A 14844-nucleotide genomic window follows, 5' to 3' on the forward strand; every position below is an offset into this window, starting at 1 on the left:
ATGCACTTGGTACATACACAACAGCAGCAGTGTAAACACATTTGTTTACTGAATCAGACTCAAAACCTAAGTTGGAAAATTTAGTGAAGCCCCAGCCTTGTGTTTCTGTGTTTTCATTACGAGCTAGAATGGGAATTCCAGGCCCTGTGCAAATTACCTGGTTTGGGGATTTCACTGGGCTGGTTCCTGAATCTGTGCCACTGGCCTACCTCACTAAAATACGTGATTTACCATTTGCACTGTTTAATCAGGTGATCTTCCCTTCCCTGAGACCTTTCTAGTATTTAAAACAAGAGCTCTATATTAGTGTTTTGAATTAATTCTTAATGTGTAGTACCTAAAGCACATTTAGTGACAGAGAAGATACAGTTCATACATACATTCCAAGATAAGAAAAATATGTTTGATTTCCAGTCCCTGTATTACCTTTCAGAGATCTGAAATTTGTTATATGTTAATTTCCTAGAATATGCAAAGATATATTTAGTAGAACTTTTTATGGATCAATGGTATACTGTAAGTTACAGTGTCAGAATCTTAGTGTATATATGTACATATACTGGTCTGATACATGATATGGGGAAAACATCTTGAATGGAAATATCTTGATTTATGTTTAGGTGGGTTGGCTCCTACAGTACTACTTTGCAGTGGCCTATCCAGATCATTTTATTTTACACCTGTTGGGGAAAAAAAATGTTTGGTGCTCAGTTTGATTTGGTTCTACATTCTAGATGATTTTATGTTATACAATGCAGGTATATTCTGCTCGATTTTGTTACAATTTCTTTTGGAGATGGTTCTGTTATTTGAAGGACCTGCCCAGACATCTCAGTCGTAGGGATTTTAACAGTCTTAACATGCTTAGGCTCACACAATTGCTGCACAGGACAAGACCTCAAACCCTCAGTCCCTGTGACTGCTTAAAGTGTTTACATAAAGTATCTTTCAGAATAATTGCTTCTGGCTGAAAGGAACCTCTCACAATCTTTCCAAAAACATGTTACTTGTAGCTCCATTCATTTGCTGTTCTTGCCGCAAAAGGTAGCGTGTCTGAAGTCAGGGTGAAGCTTAAGAGCTCAGATCAAAGCTGTCATATTTGTGAAGTGTTTGAAATAAACTGAGCTGAATTATGATTTCTAACTTCTCTTAGCACATGGTTGTGCCAATAAAATTCTCAGAAATAACAGAGGAAAAGCCAGTTGCTTCAGCAAATTCAAGTAATTGCAGGTTCTGCTCTCCTTTTATTTTTTCACAAATACTCTGTGAGTGTAATGGGAGATGATGCACTTTCATGGAAGAATGTGTACTTGAGCTGTCCTAGAACACTGCATGAATTAAGCAATTGAAATCAGGGGCTGTTGCACAAAATGTACATTGTCTAGAAAGTATATGAAATCTACATGGAGTATATGGAGTACACAGTAAGTGTGTATGGAGTGTAGAGTAAAACATGTACTATAGTTAAAGGAGTACAGTAACAGAGCAGCTCAGAGAGAGTTGACAGGACATAAGGTCAGGATTTGACAGAATTCCTGCTTTAATTTAAGCCTTGAGCAAGGATCAAACTGTAAAATGCCATGACTTTATTAACTAATTTTTTTTCCTTTTTTTTTTTTTTTTTTTTTGTTTTGTTTTGTTTTGTTTTTTTGTTGTTGTTGTTGTTGTAAAGCTGGAAAGATGGCCTTGGATTATGTGCACTTATCCACAGACACCGACCTGATCTTATTGACTACTCCAAGCTAAATAAGGTCATCAGTCTGGGTGGTACAGCATGCTGTCCTGCAGTGATTTGGCTGGCTTCTGGTTTGCTTAGCATGTTTTCTAAAAGACAGGCTGAAGAGTGCATTCTAATTCTGACTGACTTTCTAAGGTCCTTCCCAAAAAAACCACAATGACACAAGGGAGAGGATCTCCTGACTGTCCTGGGTCCTTTCCTTCCCATTACAATGACTTCAGTATTTATTGCAAATAATCTGGTCCTGAGATTCTGGCACTTGATGAAGTCTTTACACTGCCCAACAATGGATGTTAAATCGGTTGGAGTTATCCATTTACTGCTGATGGTATAGTCCATCCTGTTTTTATCTGGTGTAAATGACTGTATATTGCAGAGCAGTAAACAATGGCATGACCTAATTAATCCTAAAATTCCTTAGAACAAACACTACTCTTGCTAATTAGGAATACACAGTAAATTACTAGTCTTACATATTCAGAAAGTATTCACTGATTCTCAGCTTATACTTCTACCTATACTTCTAGACAAGTGGAAGCAGATCTGATAACCTAACCTCCTTAGGTAGTACCTCATGGGGATTAAAAACTATTTTATTACAATCTTCTACTTAGGGCAAAATGTGTGTTTTCTAAAAGATACTTTGGTTTGCAAGGGAGAAATGAGGAATGAGCAGGAATGTCAGAATTCCTTGGTATCATTACTGAAGGAAAAAACCCTTGAAAGAAGTAGAATGTTGTTTCACATTAGGTCTCAATACATACATGCTCTTTTCTCCTCTCTGGAATGAATGCTTCTTGAGGTCTCATGTAAACACCAGTGCAACAGAAACCTTAATCGTAGTTTTAATCTGTTGGCTGCAACTTTGCATTGATGAGAGAGAGTGGTAAAGCATCAACTGTATTTTTCCATTCCATGCCTTTTTGTTGCAAATTGGTTTACCAGTGGAATCAACTGTGATTAGAAAGTCCTTGGTGAAGACATGATAAATGAATGAACTGAAACTATTTTAAAACTTAGTCTGCTTTATACGTTTATATGTTCAATTTATGCCAGGGACCCTAAAGTGTGCAGTGATGAAAATTAAATGAACTTAGTACTGAACACATAATCTTTATGTTTAGGCAGCTGTTAAGTTAAATTCAGATCTGAACCAATGGGCAAAATTTTAGCCATCAATAGTAGCTTGTTCTCCAATTCTATAGGCAACCTTTCCTACAGATAAACAGAGTAATGGAATGATTGAGCTACCTGTCTCTGTGCACATGTGCTTATTATGCATGGCATGAACAGAAGTGAGTTTGATTGAATCTGTGCTTTGAATAGTGGTACCTGGTGCTAAAGAACATCACAGTTAACCATCCCATGGATGAGTGCTGAGAAAAGGGAACCGAACATAAGCAGGTCTGCTTCAATGTTACTATTTTCCTCTTAGAGGTTTCCAAAATAAGAACAGGTCAGGTTTCAAATTGAGGCTGGGCTGTTGCACGTAAAGCACATGCAGAAAAAAAAAAATCCTAAAAATAGATCATGCTTTTCTGGCTTGGCTGTGTTTGATTGACTCTTAATTTTGGTTACATTAACAGCTGTCTTGGTGTCTTGTTTCTTATCTCCTGCATGCTGTCCTTTCCTTTTCTCACCAACATATTTTGTGTGAACTTGTAGCTGGAAAGATGGCCTTGCTTTCAACGCCCTTATCCATAGGCACAGGCCTGATCTCTTTGACTATGCCAAGTTAGATGAGGTATTTCTTTAGCTGTAGCAGAGATTTTTAGCTACTGTGGCTTGTAGTTTAAAAGGATGGGTGATGAAAATCTCCAATAATTGAGAAGCTGATATGATTTTAAAGCAATCCCTTACCTGTGGAGCACTATTTACTCATGCACTTAGTACCAAGCACATGAATAGGAGGTGCTCATCACTCATTCATAAACAAACTGCTTTAACCTAGTCGATTGGTCTCACTTAGATTTACTGTCTTTTTTACTTTGCTTTTCTGCATCTTATTTTCCCAGTCTCTCTCTATAGATATGGGCATGGTTCAGAGTGGCTATGACCAGTTAGTATTTTGTGACTGTGTCAAAATAATAGTAGCATTAATGGCATGAGCTGCCATTTCACATAGCACATTTTCCCTTCAAGATGATATGGGAAGGCTGCCTTAATGGCAGCCCTAATCTGACACACTCTTTCATTGTCAGCAACAGCTGTCTGTAATGTAAGACACAAAATCTGTGCTCTCTCTCTGAACTCTGCTCACTGCTTCCTTTCTCTTTCCTTCAAAAACCAAAATCTCAAAACCAGAGGAAGTGCTTGAATTTCCATAGCCATAAAATTCCATTTATAGAGGCATTACAGATTTTTATTTCCAAGCCCAAACTGACAAGTTTCACTCCTTCTGGAGAACAATTCTGTCTGTGCTTAGAAACAAACCTCATCTTCTTCTCATGCATGCACCGAACCAGCAGAGAACTCAGTGGAAGCCATATCCCTATGATGCACTATATAGTGGATATAAAACGGGCAGGACTGTGTTGAACAGTCTCATTTAGCCTGCTGGTCCAGTGGCATTTATTGTCTGTACTGCTGCTGTACTTTATTCAGAATTAGTTCAGAATTGAGTGTACACTGTTACCTGTGTTCACCTCCAGAATGCATTTCCAGCAGAGTTTTAGCAGTAGATAACAGTTTACAAAAGATTTCTTTTGAAAACGTAGCAGCAGATGGACCAAAATTTCATATAGCTAGACTCTGTTTTTTGAAGAACAATTGTGACTCCAGTTTACACTTTGGAAAAACAGATGCTAAGTTTTAGTGTACTTGCTCTAGTCTTGCTTCAAAGAAAAACTTCTATCTTTGACATGTTGTATTTTTTCTTTAATGCAGGATGACCCCATAGGGAATATCAACCTTGCCATGGAAATTGCTGAAAAGCATTTGGATATCCCAAAGATGCTGGATGCAGAAGGTGAGAGTTATACCTTACTGAAGTTTGTGTTGCTCGTAAGCAGGACACAGTAAAATTCTGTTTTTCTTGTCCCTAGCAGATTTTCAGTATTCCTTCCATATGAATCATAATGTAGCAACCTGCTTAATTAAAAAAAAAAAAAAAAATCATTCCTTTCTCACATGCACTGGATAATTTCATTCACTTTTTGCTTTATTATTTATTGTTTGTTAATGTTTGCATTTATTACAGTGCTTTGGACCCTAACCTCAGCACATGGCCCCACGGTGTTGAGGTAAAATGTAGGATCAAAAGTTAATACTTGCTTTTAATAATGAAAATTTAACAAAGGGAAATATAACTGTTAGCAACTTTAAGCATATTCAGTTTTTCAAACGTTTAAGTGAGGGGCCAAAAATAGAAATAATAGAAGCACTTTCTCAAAATATACTAACACATGCCTCACCTCCTCTGAAAGAGAGTTAGGTTGAGGGAAGCATTTTTTGGGTTTATTTCAGTTGTAAACTTTTTTGCAGTGATACTTTTAACAAATGATTCATGTGTCTCTGCTTATCTTGAGAGTTTCCTGAATTTCTTCAAGATAACCAAACTTTTCTGGGCAAAAAAAATGCTGCCAGACTACTGGAATTTGCCTACATTAGTCCAAAGTGTTCTTCCCCAAGAATGGAGACTCAGCTCTGGCGGCTTGTCAGTAGAGCACTGATAACATGGGAATTATCCAGAGCACTCAAACTGACTACACCTGTTTCGCTTGAAGTCTTCATTTGGAAAGTTAGACAGGATGATTTGGAAAATCCAGGTTGTGACCTCTTCATTGAAGAGTAGTTTCATTTTCATGCTTTAAAACAAATTGTTTTCGCCTTTTGAACTGCAATTCTCCTTTCAAGCACCACTTAATTATTTTGCTCTGTGCTAGGAATAAACAGAGAAATGCTGTCCCCTTGCCACTGGGTAGCTTTCTACGTTTTTTCCCTCTCCTCTTCATAGTCAATATAAGAAAACTTTTATTTTCCTCACCATTTTTTCTGCACATTCTGTTGTCTATATCTATTGTCTTACTATTCTCCTCTTTGCAGGGAAGGAGGTAATGAAATTATATTCTTTCTAATGCCTTTTAAGTATTCATGGTCACTTTTCACCATCTTTACTTCCACTGTGCTCTCCATGGAAACTTTGCAAAGTTTTGTTCACAGCTACATAAAATAGATGCAAAATCAGTAAATATATTGGTCCTGACCCTAGAAACCTCACTGTTAACATTAGAAATTTTCACTCATTCCAGGATCTTTTCAAGTCAGTATCTTCCCACTCCTTACACTGACAGGAGTCCGTGCAGCTTCCACTAGAATCATTTATTACTCAGCCATAACTGCTGTAAAAACACCTTTTCCTGCATTCCTTGGTTAAGTATTGAAAAGGTCCATTTTTACCCATGGATACATACCTTGTTTTATCCACTTTATATTTTCACTCTCCTGCCATGGTAGGGACCAAGTTATCAGCCAGCCAAGCCAAAACATCCTGTGATTTATGCTATTAACTAAAAAGCTGGGCTGGCACAGGAACTGCAGAGCTGCTACTATCCAACTTTTCTTAGCACAGAATGTATTTCTGGACTGCAGGAGTTGCACAGATTTCCAGTATATGCCAGTACCCTGTCAGCCACAGGGACCCTGTGCTGATACACACTGAGTGCAGTTCTGCTTTGTGACTGTCAGTGGCTGTGTTTAGCTCTGCAGTAATTGCAGCGATTCAGATGAAGTTGCTTTGGAGTGGCAGTGAAGCTGAACCCAGTTAATCTGCCAGCCATGCCATCTGCTTGGAAGTTTCCACAAACCAGAAGGTAGCAATAGCCTTCTGTACAGTCTCAGCCTTCAGATGTTTTGTCATTTCAGGGAGAATTGTATCTTTTGTGTTTGCTGATTCCTAAAGCCTAGGTGGCCTTGCACTCATATCAGTAAAGAGATGAAATCTGAATAGTTGTGTATTTATTTGGAATCCTTACAGCACTGAGGTGACACCATTAGCATAATCAGATGAAAGTACCTTGTGAGAATTTCTGAGCAGTTAACCCTCTTCTCTCCACACAGATGTAGTAAACACTGCCAGACCTGATGAAAGAGCCATTATGACTTATGTTTCCTGTTACTACCATGCATTTGCTGGTGCTCAGAAGGTGAGATTGTAGATGGATCAGATCTCATCCTTCGCCTTCTGTCTTGTTTTTTTTGGCAATTTTTCCTTTTCTGATCTTTTCCTCACTAGTTACTAGAACAGCACCTTAGAGCTGAGCTCATTTCCTGTCGCCTCTTTTCTCTGTGAGCTGCTGTTTTGGTAGAGCCAGTAGTAGTCTATCCACTTGTTCCATAGAAACAAACCTCATCTTTCTGCATATTTACTAATAATATCCAGTAGGTTTTTGACAGCTAGTTACTGAATGGGAGAGGATGCTACTCCCTTTAAATGAACTTGTGTGCATTCATTTGAAGCACCATTAAAAATGTAAGAGGAAAACAAGCTCAGAGTGAAAAACAACAGTAGAATGCCATCTTTCTTCTCTCTGCTGGATATTATTTCTGCTATAGATGTCAAAATCATCATAACATGCTCAGAAAAAAAACCCCCTTCTCTTATGCTTTCAGGATTGTTTTAAAAATGTTAAATGCTTAATGGTAAGTACAAACAACAACATCAAATGATGCTCCTATGCAAAACAGATACAGGAACATTTATACACAGCTCAGAAAAGCTCTGAAATCATGTCCTAAAGAAAAGAAGGAAAATTCTAAAAAGTAAGGTGGTTTGGACTTGGGCATACTTCAGGTATTGATAATATAAAAAATCCTGATATATAATGCTAGGGTTATAACTAATCCATGTGCAACTTCCAGAGAACATCTCCCCAGGCTGAAATGTACTCTGCCTTTCCTGTGTCTTAGTCTCTACAATTTAAGTAACTAGACATATGTGTGGCAGTTCTCAAGCAGACAGTCCTGGTAAAATTAAGGTTACTCCCCCTATGACAATACTGCTGGATCAAGTAGAAAAAAAAAAAAAAAAAAATCCTCCTCTTTGTATGAGCTTATACTGCATTTTTAATGTACTTTTTATTCCATCAGCACCCCTCAATCTAACAGGAAATTTATTACAGCTTTGTAGAATTTCTCGAATACAGAGTCATGGACAAGAAAACAGTAAGAAGGACGTGAAGTTATGCATTTATTTATTAATCCTATTTTCTACTCCTCGATTTCTTTTTTTCTTGTTTTATTTTAATTTCTCCCCACTCTTGTAGATATTGTGAACACTCCCAAACCTGATGAGAGAGCTATCATGACATATGTATCCTGCTTCTACCATGCTTTTGCTGGAGCAGAGCAGGTATTAATCAACTGTCCCTTCAGGTTGCTGTGTTTTTGATTGGTTGTATTACATTTTTACTAGTTTATTAAACAAAAAACCAAACTCAACTAGTTTACTGCTATGTGGTTCTAAATAATATTTGCAAGTATGTCTTGAGCACTAATACTTGTTTTTAACCTACTCTCAAACTTGTTTTAGTTAAATGTTGTGTAACAAGTTAACTAATTCAAATAGACATTCTGTTTCTAATTTTGGGTCATTATTTGGTAATTTTAAGGATTGTTTCAGAAAAAACTGACTGTAAGATGTTGTAAAGTGGAGTTGTTGCTTGTTGCTACAACATCTAATGTGTTTACTGCATCAGAATGTTTGACTTTTGGAGACTAAGACTTACTATGCTGAGTAGTAACTTAGGGCTAGATTTTCAAAAATGCCTGAAGACAGAGAGGCACAGAAGACATCCAACACAGTATTTGTGCCTAATTCCCGCTGAAACCAACAGAATTATTTGTGGATGAAAGTACTTGTATAAAAGGCATGAACATCAGCAGCAGGCCTGTCATCAGTGGGATTTTCAGTCATAAATGTGACATTTCCCACTCTTCTCCTTCATACATTTCTAGCCTACAAATGGACATAACCCAACTTATGTTAAAAAAAGAAGAACCTTTAAAATAGTTGATATTTTCCCTTCATCCTCAGGACTGAATTTCCCTTCCTGTCTGCTGGGTCACTATACCTTACCACAGCACAATTACGCTGTTGCTCTCTCTTGCTCCTGGGTATGAAGGTTTTTGTTTTTCATGCAAAAGGGGAATTCCAAATACTCTCTAACACAGGATACATGGATATTTATTTGATTGGATATGTTCCAGAGCCATATTTGTATGCAAGTATTGCTCTGTGGTATCAAACTAGTAAATTTTTAATAGGGCAGAGCTACACAGCACCTTCACATATAAATTTGTCAGGAGACATGAAAAGATTTGCTGTGGTTGTGCTTATTCTCAAGGGTATATGTACATATGATATGTAGATATAGAGTGGTCTGAGACAACTGCATCACGTGTGGTGTCTTTCCAGTGTGGCTAACAAATCTAAAACTTGTTGGATGTGATTTAAAAAAATAACCTAATAGGATATCTTTAAGAATGGCCTAAGTTGTCTTTAAAAAGAAAAGATTTATTAGACAACTATATAATTAAGGCTTCATTGTACAACAAGGGGACCTCTGATCCATGCCTCATTCAGGCCATTGGAATCTATGTCTGCAGAAGGAGGGAAAATGAGCATCTAAGCAACCTAGGAGCATAAATACTATAAAAGAATGTGATCTTTTATTTGCAGTAGCCACATTCTCTCTCTTTTTCCAAGACCCTACCTTTCTCAGAATGTGTTTATTAATATGTGCTGTTTATTTGCTGTGTGTTACAGGCTGAGACTGCGGCTAACCGGATCTGTAAGGTGCTTGCTGTGAATCAGGAAAATGAGAGGTTGATGGAAGAGTATGAGAGACTGGCAAGTGAGGTAAGGATGCTTTATCTGCAGTGTGGTGACAATCATGAAATATTGAAAGGTGAAAGGTCCATGCACTTCAAGACAGCAAAGTGGAGACACTGTAAGGATAAGTCTCACTGTGGCAGGTTACAAAGCCCAGTTGCCCATGATATCAAGTTTCAGGTGACTCCTTTGCCACAGACCTCCTGTGTGACCTTCAGCAAGTCAGTCAGTCTTGTTAACGTGCCCGAAAGGGTGTCTAGGAGATGGTCATCTGCCTGCCCCAAGACCAAGCTTCCTGTCTTTCTATCTCTGAAGAGAGCTGTCCTTGATCACATGTGGAACATACCAGATCCTGTCACTCCAAGCAAGCCCCTTGGCTCTGTGTACTGCAAAGCACACTGGACAGGGTCTGTCAGGTTATTCACAACTCACCTGAGAGCATGGACAGCAAATGAACGTACAGATGAACACGCTCCTCCTGTCTTTTCTTGTTAAATGGTAAATCTGCCGAGCAGGACTACATATGTACAGAGCACAGAAAGCTCTCTTCTCTTTTACTGCTTAACCTGCAAAAACATACTGAGATCACAGCACTACTTTCTTTATGTAAATTTGGATGAATGGCCTTCTGGGTGAAGACTTTTATATGACCTGAGGCTGGTTTTTGTCCTGATCTCATAACTGCAACTACCTGAAACACCAAGACCAATACTTTTGAAAGTGGCAGATGATACTGGGTAACTCAGTAATTAAAGACACCTTAGATGTGCATTAATCTTTCTGAAAATCAGGGTATTTCTGGAAATACCTGGAATAGCTGGGCAAATTTGCTCTAAAAGTATTGTTCAGCTTTGAATATCTCGTGCTTAGTCACTATTAAGGCATCAGTACCAACTGAAGTCAATAATATTAAAATGGAACAAACTTGATTAGGATTTGTATGTTCAATATAATCTTTTTTTGGTTGTTTTTCCATTGCCTTTGTTTGACTTGTTTATGCTGGTTTGAAAGCTTTTAGAATGGATTCGCCGGACAATTCCTTGGCTGGAAAACAGGACCCCAGAAAAAACAATGCAGGCTATGCAGAAGAAATTAGAGGATTTCCGGGACTACCGTCGCAAACACAAACCTCCCAAAGTCCAGGAGAAATGTCAGCTGGAGATCAATTTCAACACCCTGCAGACAAAACTGAGAATCAGCAATCGGCCAGCTTTCATGCCATCAGAGGGGAAAATGGTTTCAGTAAGTAAAGGAGGCATCAATATTCTGTTTGCTTTATCAATGATCTCCCAAAAGTGCCAATGCTGGAAGCATTGAAAGGCCATTCTAAGTCATTCTCAGAAACTTCAGTTTGTTGTACTTTTTCAACACCAAACTCCTTTTACATATTCCCTTTTGTTCCAGAATCTTGCTTTCTAGTAAGCATGCTCCTGCCTCTTTGAGGGCTTTCCGAAAAGTGAATTATCTGGAGATGCAAGATGATAGAGAGCTTCCTTTGGGAATGTTATCAATACTTGTCGATCAGAGAGCCAGTGATTGCTTATTTAAGCAAAGCTCAGTGGCTTCACTGACATTTTAGTCATCAAACAAACGTTGCTCAATACATGTTTCTACATTTTTCTATTCTGCTTTTTCTCTTATGTCTATGAAGATAAGAATAGTCTGTACCAAGAATTCTCATCTGCTGATAAGTACTGTGACTTAACTGTGGGTCAAAACATTTCCTGTGGAATATACTAAACCTGTTTCTGTACTCTATTCTATCACTGTGTTTTGGTTTCTCAGATTTCATAAGCAAAAAAAAAAAAAATTGCTTTATCTGAAAAGGTCCATTGGCCACTCCCTGTATGCGGAAAATAAGGGCCCTGTTACTTCAGCTTCCCAAACATGTCTTTGTTGCAAATTCACAAAACTTTGTGTACCACAGAAGGTGAAAAGAATTTGTGTTCCAGGTAAAATATGCACCAAATCCTCTTGATACTAATTACCTTGTTATTGTCAACTTGTGAAAGCAAAGCACTTTCTTTTTGATAACAGATAGATATGTTATAAAAGAACACACACACATTGTAAAATGGGGAGGTAAAAGCAAAATGTTGTGAAGATATTGGACCTGTAGCCATGCTTGGAAACTATTTCTGTAGGGGCTTCTTCCGTGAACCCACATGAATACAATGCACTGTGAGGAGCAGGTGTCGGCACTAAAACACAACCGCCTGACATTTTCTGTGATTCTGTGATTTTACAAAATCTGCACATAAAAACTTCTCTTTTTGAAGCCAAATTGTGAACGAATTAAAAACCTGTAAATTTAGATAAAAAGAGATTATAGTTTCACCCATCTCTCCCCTATATTCTCTTCACAGGATATTGCCGGCGCTTGGCAGAGACTTGAACAGGCTGAGAAAGGCTATGAGGAGTGGCTGCTGAATGAAATACGACGACTGGAAAGACTTGAACACTTGGCTGAGAAATTTAGACAGAAGGCTTCCACCCATGAACAGTGGGCATATGGTGAGGAGAAATGGCTTTTAACATTTTTAGTATTTTAATGTTCAAAGTTGAACTGTCAGTGCCGAGTATTTGCGAGCTACGAACTCACTCATAAGTAGTTTGGACAATTTCAGACTATCTAAAATAATAACAGATAAAATGTCAGGTTTTATTGACTGTAGTCACGATCCTAACTTGTTGGCATATTGCTAATGAGATGTAACTGTAAAAATCATACTTGAGGTAGTGAGTCAAACTTAATGGGAATATTCTGCATTTGAATAGAGGCCATAACTGCTAATGTATTCTTACGTAGTTGTACACCAGCAATCCAACCAGGAACGCAGTCATACCCCTGGCTGAGTGTGAAATTATTATCAGAAGTATTCTGAGTTCGTTATTATTTGGTCATCATGGTGTTCTGAATAGTCCAGATAATCGACATGATACTGGTCTCATGTCTGCTTTGCTCCAGACCCTGGAATACATGCCATATCTAGTTCTGGCTTTTAATGGTAACCTAACCTTACCTATAGTTGTGACACCTGTAGGACCTTACAGTGGTGTTCAGTTTTGTTGGGGACTGTTAAACATAGGTGTGCTCTATCATCCTGATGACTGTCTTCCTGTTTCTGCCATGCTTCTGGCTTTTTCCAGCTAGATTCTTTTGACACTGTTGAAAGTGAATCAGAGTCCATCCTCTAACAGGGTTGCTGAAAGCATGCAAGGCTGTAAATGGTTGCCAAGCAGATACTAGAAGGGAAACTACAGCGTTTATCAGCCCTAAGAGCCGATTTTCTGAGATAAACTCCTCATGGTGACAAGTTATAACTGTTGTGTAGGGAAAGCTTCACATAAGCTGATACACAGCAAGTGGAACAATAGTTGCTTTTGGCTCTAGGATTCACAGACCTGCAAATGCCATGTGTTGAGTGGAGTTGCAGGGCCTGTCTGTGTGGATTCAGTTGTCCAACATAGAAGCTACCCAGCAGCAGTATTTCAGTTGCTACTTAATCTTTGTTTCTCTAGCCTTTTGTAGATAAGTTGGCACGTTCCACTTAAAATTCAGCGTTCGATACAAAAGGCAGTCACACATCTCAGGTTTATTTTGTTTTTAAAGTGCTGAAATGAATAATGAATTGAAGGCAGAACGTAAAAAAGAATAACAGATCATTAGTAAGAAGCTGAGCATAGCAGTGTGATTTCTGTTTTTTTAAGTTTATTCTACAAAAAATCATCCCAGTGGTTTAGAGATACAGTTTTTGCTAATATACCATTTTTATGCCAGTTTCTTCAGCAATGTAGATTATCTCACTATTTTAGACCTGTATAAGCAGCCTATGCAAAAACCAGGACATTACCGTGGGAGCTTTAAAAATATGCTTCTAATTAACGTGCTGACAATTTGCTGCTGATTTCAGTGGGGATGGGATTTAATTTCATATATATGATTTTCACCATGCCTCAACTAAAAAGTTGATTAAATTTACAATTTTCCTAACAAATAAAATGCTAAAAAATGAGTAACATTTTCATTTCCTCTTTCAGGCAAAGAGCAGACGTTGCTTCAGAAGGATTATGAGTCTGCCTCCCTGACAGAAGTCCGTGCCATGTTAAGGAAACATGAAGCTTTTGAGAGCGATTTGGCTGCTCACCAGGACAGGGTGGAACAGATCGCTGCCATTGCCCAGGAGCTGAAGTATGTTCCATTTAAAGGCTTGCAGCTGCTGACATTTAACTTTGCGATAAACTCTTTCCAATGAATTTGATAGTGTCATAGGTACCAACGTAGGAATTCCAGACATAGCTTCATAAGTATATTATCTGAGCTGGTTGCTGAGACCTTTCCTACATCTCCCCCTTACCCCCAACCAAATATAGATATTCAACTGACCAAAATTATTTGAAAAGAAACATTTTCAACTTGACTTCACAGTAATATTTTAGCATTAGCTCTACCCATGAGTCCATTGTGGCTTGATGGGAATCCTGGAGGTGTTGCTTTCTCAGTTCATATGGTCTGCTGAAAGGTATGGGCTATGAGTTTTTTAACTTAGAAAATAATTTCACTTACACAAATTACAGATCAGGTATCTTCACAAGTATATTGGTCCTTTCAAAAGGCTTCATATCCCTTTATTACCTCTACTATAGTGGGTAATGCACTGACTTCCTGCAGATTTAATTGTCTCTAATATGCTTATTTTCACAATCTCTTGATATTATATTTGGAAGTTCTGTTGTCTCCATTTTACAGACAGGACAGTGGAAAGGAAATAAATTGCTGCCCTTGGCTTCAGCTCTTCAGGTTTCAATTTCTCCCCTTGAACAGGCAGAACAGTTACTGCTCAGAAACAAAATCTTAGAAACGTGCCCTTTTTTCACTTTGTGGAAGACCATGACTCACAAACAGCTCCATATTCATTAACGATTAAAAATCAGACACTTGTCTAAAAATGTAGTTCATATCTGACAGCAGCAGCTCTTACAGTAATTGTGTAATTCAAATGGATTTAAAAGAAAAATCCCATCTTCAAGATGATTTAAAGAAAAAAAAACCTAAGTTCAGTGGGCAAAGTAAGTACTGTGTTTTTGTCAATGTGAAAGAAATCTGAAAAAATACCACAGAGAATGGAGATTGCCCTGAATATGTGAGATTATGAAGCACTTTCTGGGCATGCCTTGATCTCTGTTGTGGAGTTATTTCATAGAATGGCTTGGGTTGGGAGGGACCTTATTGATCATTTAGTTCCAAGACCCCTACCATGGACAGGGACATCTT

The 14844-nt window shown here is 38.1% G+C and overlaps 1 protein-coding gene across 1 annotated transcript in view; it reads left to right on the forward strand.

Annotated features, from left to right (window-relative positions):
• Positions 1-14844, forward strand: part of ACTN2 (actinin alpha 2) — a 69238-nt gene that overhangs the window by 34047 nt on the left and 20347 nt on the right. Inside the window, exons 6-12 of the mRNA XM_040060285.2 lie at positions 1673-1751; positions 4625-4706; positions 8002-8087; positions 9504-9596; positions 10581-10811; positions 11936-12083; positions 13611-13761. Of these exons, the coding sequence (XP_039916219.1) occupies positions 1673-1751; positions 4625-4706; positions 8002-8087; positions 9504-9596; positions 10581-10811; positions 11936-12083; positions 13611-13761 (870 nt within the window). The remainder of the gene's footprint in view (positions 1-1672; positions 1752-4624; positions 4707-8001; positions 8088-9503; positions 9597-10580; positions 10812-11935; positions 12084-13610; positions 13762-14844) is intronic.

Source organism: Hirundo rustica, chromosome 3 (assembly GCF_015227805.2).
Source record: "Hirundo rustica isolate bHirRus1 chromosome 3, bHirRus1.pri.v3, whole genome shotgun sequence".
In the NCBI taxonomy this organism is placed as follows: Eukaryota; Metazoa; Chordata; class Aves; order Passeriformes; family Hirundinidae; genus Hirundo; species Hirundo rustica.